The following is a 2,163-nucleotide window of genomic DNA, read 5'->3' as shown; positions in this document are numbered from 1 at the left end:
AAACCCATCTCTTTTTAAAAAAATTGACTCACTTTAATTTACTTTGCAAAATAGTTTTTAGTTTATTATAAACCATCGTGACTTAAAAAATAACAACTTCTACCTACTAACTTTTAGAACCCTAAATGTCTCATAAACCTTGGACTTGATTTTATATAATATTTTCGGAATAAAAGTAACCTTTTTTAATCACGTATATGTCTGTTACGTGAAAGTTGGGATGTTATCACTGAACGATTTATAATAACATTGTGAAAAAATTATTACATGTTTTTTAATCTATTTACTTTTAAATTGTTATTAAGTATAGTTTACATTTTCTGATTTTGATTTTTATTATAAATAATTTATAATTTTAATATTAAAATACTATTATGTGCGAAAGGTTTATTAAACATCGTTTAACGGTTAATCCATTCACAAATAAATTGAGATTAAAAATGGTTAACTTTTTATACAACAATTTATTTATTTTTATAAATAGTTTGTATTCTCAATCTTAAAATGTTATGACTAAAATGTTAAGAGATTTATTAAACATCTTTTAATCAATTTATTATTAATAATGTACAATTTTTTACAATTTTTTCATATAATTTAAATTTTTTCATAAATAATTTATAATTTCTCTTTTTCATCCACACAAACTAATCAATTCACTCATTTGCATGTCTTAAATAATTTATATAACCAATTAATTCACACATGTAATTTAGCCACAAAGATCTAAGCAAGATCTAAGCGTTTAATAAAATAGTTTAGAAATACACGTGGAAGCTGAAGGATAACCGCCATGGAGGTTCTTCGTTGCTGGGAATGTGCTATCGCGGCCCAAGAAATTAGAGTTCATGTTGCTGCGATGCTGTCAACGTGCACGCTGGGTAAAACCTTTACCAAGTTATGAGCATAAACATTAAAACAAATGAAGTAAATGAATAACCAATACGTGCACAGGACATATTCAAGATGTGTGTAGAGTATATACAACAAAACAGTGCGTATATCCTTGTAAAACTTCTGTCCAGAAAGTTCTCACAGTTCCCAGTGCCATATTGAAATACTTATATAAACATTAATTTGTTGAAACTTCAGCCTTAGAATACGCATTTGTCAAAAATTGCATACAAGCGAACTATATTACATTCTAACCCTAGGAGAAGAGAATGCCCAGCATAGCGTGCAGTCTCTTCTCCCGAATGCTCATAAATCTCCATGCGGGCCGTCGGTTTCAGCGATAGTATCCAGACATGGTTTCCATGGAGACTGCCGAGAGGCACCTTGAATTGAGGGAGGCAGCACTAGATTTTCCGTCACGATGTTGACATTATTAGCCGAAAGAAATGAAGCGAGATCTTCTTTTCTAAGCCGAAGCTTCACACGCAAGGTGGATCCGTCGGTGGAGTGGGAAGAAGAAACAATGGTGACGCCACCTCTATTAACTGCACAATCTGCTTCTTCTTGTTTTATTGAATCTCTGCTTACGTCTCCAGAAGACGGTGGCTGTAACCTGGAACTGGCGATTTGGATGCTATGATCGGAATTAGAAGCTCTTGCAAGGGGCCCTCTGTTGCAATTGATGACTTCATCCTGCGGGGAAGGGATGAGATAATAGAGATGACCACCTACAAGCTCAGCCCTTTCTGGAAGAGGCCGAGTGAAACTGCCCATCCCATGTGGCCAAGGACCAGCGGGTGCCTCAAACATCTGATGATTTGGGTAATTAATGAGTATTTCCTTCACAGAGAGAGGACCCCGCAGCTTCATCACCGTTCCGTCGGCTTTCATTATCTTTATCCGTCGACCATGACGGTGAATAACTCCTCGCAGTAGCATGTTACCCATTCTGCTGGTTTTTCCTTGTATAAATGCGCACAGAAGAGATGTAGGGAAGCTTTGTGATAATATAGAGAGGTAAAGAGTTCAAACTGATCTATTCTCCGCCGTTGTCTTCCTTCTTTATTAATTGCATATGGATATAACTATAATCTCTATTTATACAGCGGACATTGGGTGGGCTGCACGGTGTATTAATTTGACAACAGATTATATCAGGAATTCAACGAAGTCGGTTTTCAAAAAATGCGCTTGCTCAAAACTTCCTAGGTTAACGTAGGGAGTTGACTGTTGACTGGACGTCAGTGCAGCGTCTCATGTTCACACGGG

At 35.9% G+C, this 2,163-nt stretch overlaps 1 protein-coding gene across 1 annotated transcript; it reads right to left on the bottom strand.

Annotated features, from left to right (window-relative positions):
• Positions 1–1,200: 1,200 nt before the first annotated feature.
• Positions 1,201–1,842, bottom strand: LOC149163316 (uncharacterized). Its single transcript, XM_089429075.1, has one exon. It carries the CDS (start codon positions 1,840–1,842, stop codon positions 1,201–1,203), a length of 642 nt encoding a protein of 213 aa, XP_089285201.1.
• Between the last annotated feature and the right edge of the window lie 321 nt (positions 1,843–2,163).

This window comes from Pinus tabuliformis, chromosome 5_1 (assembly GCF_031772625.1).
Source record: "Pinus tabuliformis cultivar Carrire ecotype Pingquan chromosome 5_1, CPIR1, whole genome shotgun sequence".
Classification (NCBI taxonomy): Eukaryota; Viridiplantae; Streptophyta; class Pinopsida; order Pinales; family Pinaceae; genus Pinus; species Pinus tabuliformis.
Note: the sequence above shows the minus strand (reverse complement) of the source record. Positions and strands in the feature narration are given on the sequence as shown.

What these genes read in the sequence shown, in the direction of transcription:
- LOC149163316 (XM_089429075.1), bottom strand. Translation starts at nt 1,842, where the DNA reads ATGGGTAACATGCTACTGCGAGGAGTTATTCACCGTCATGGTCGACGG.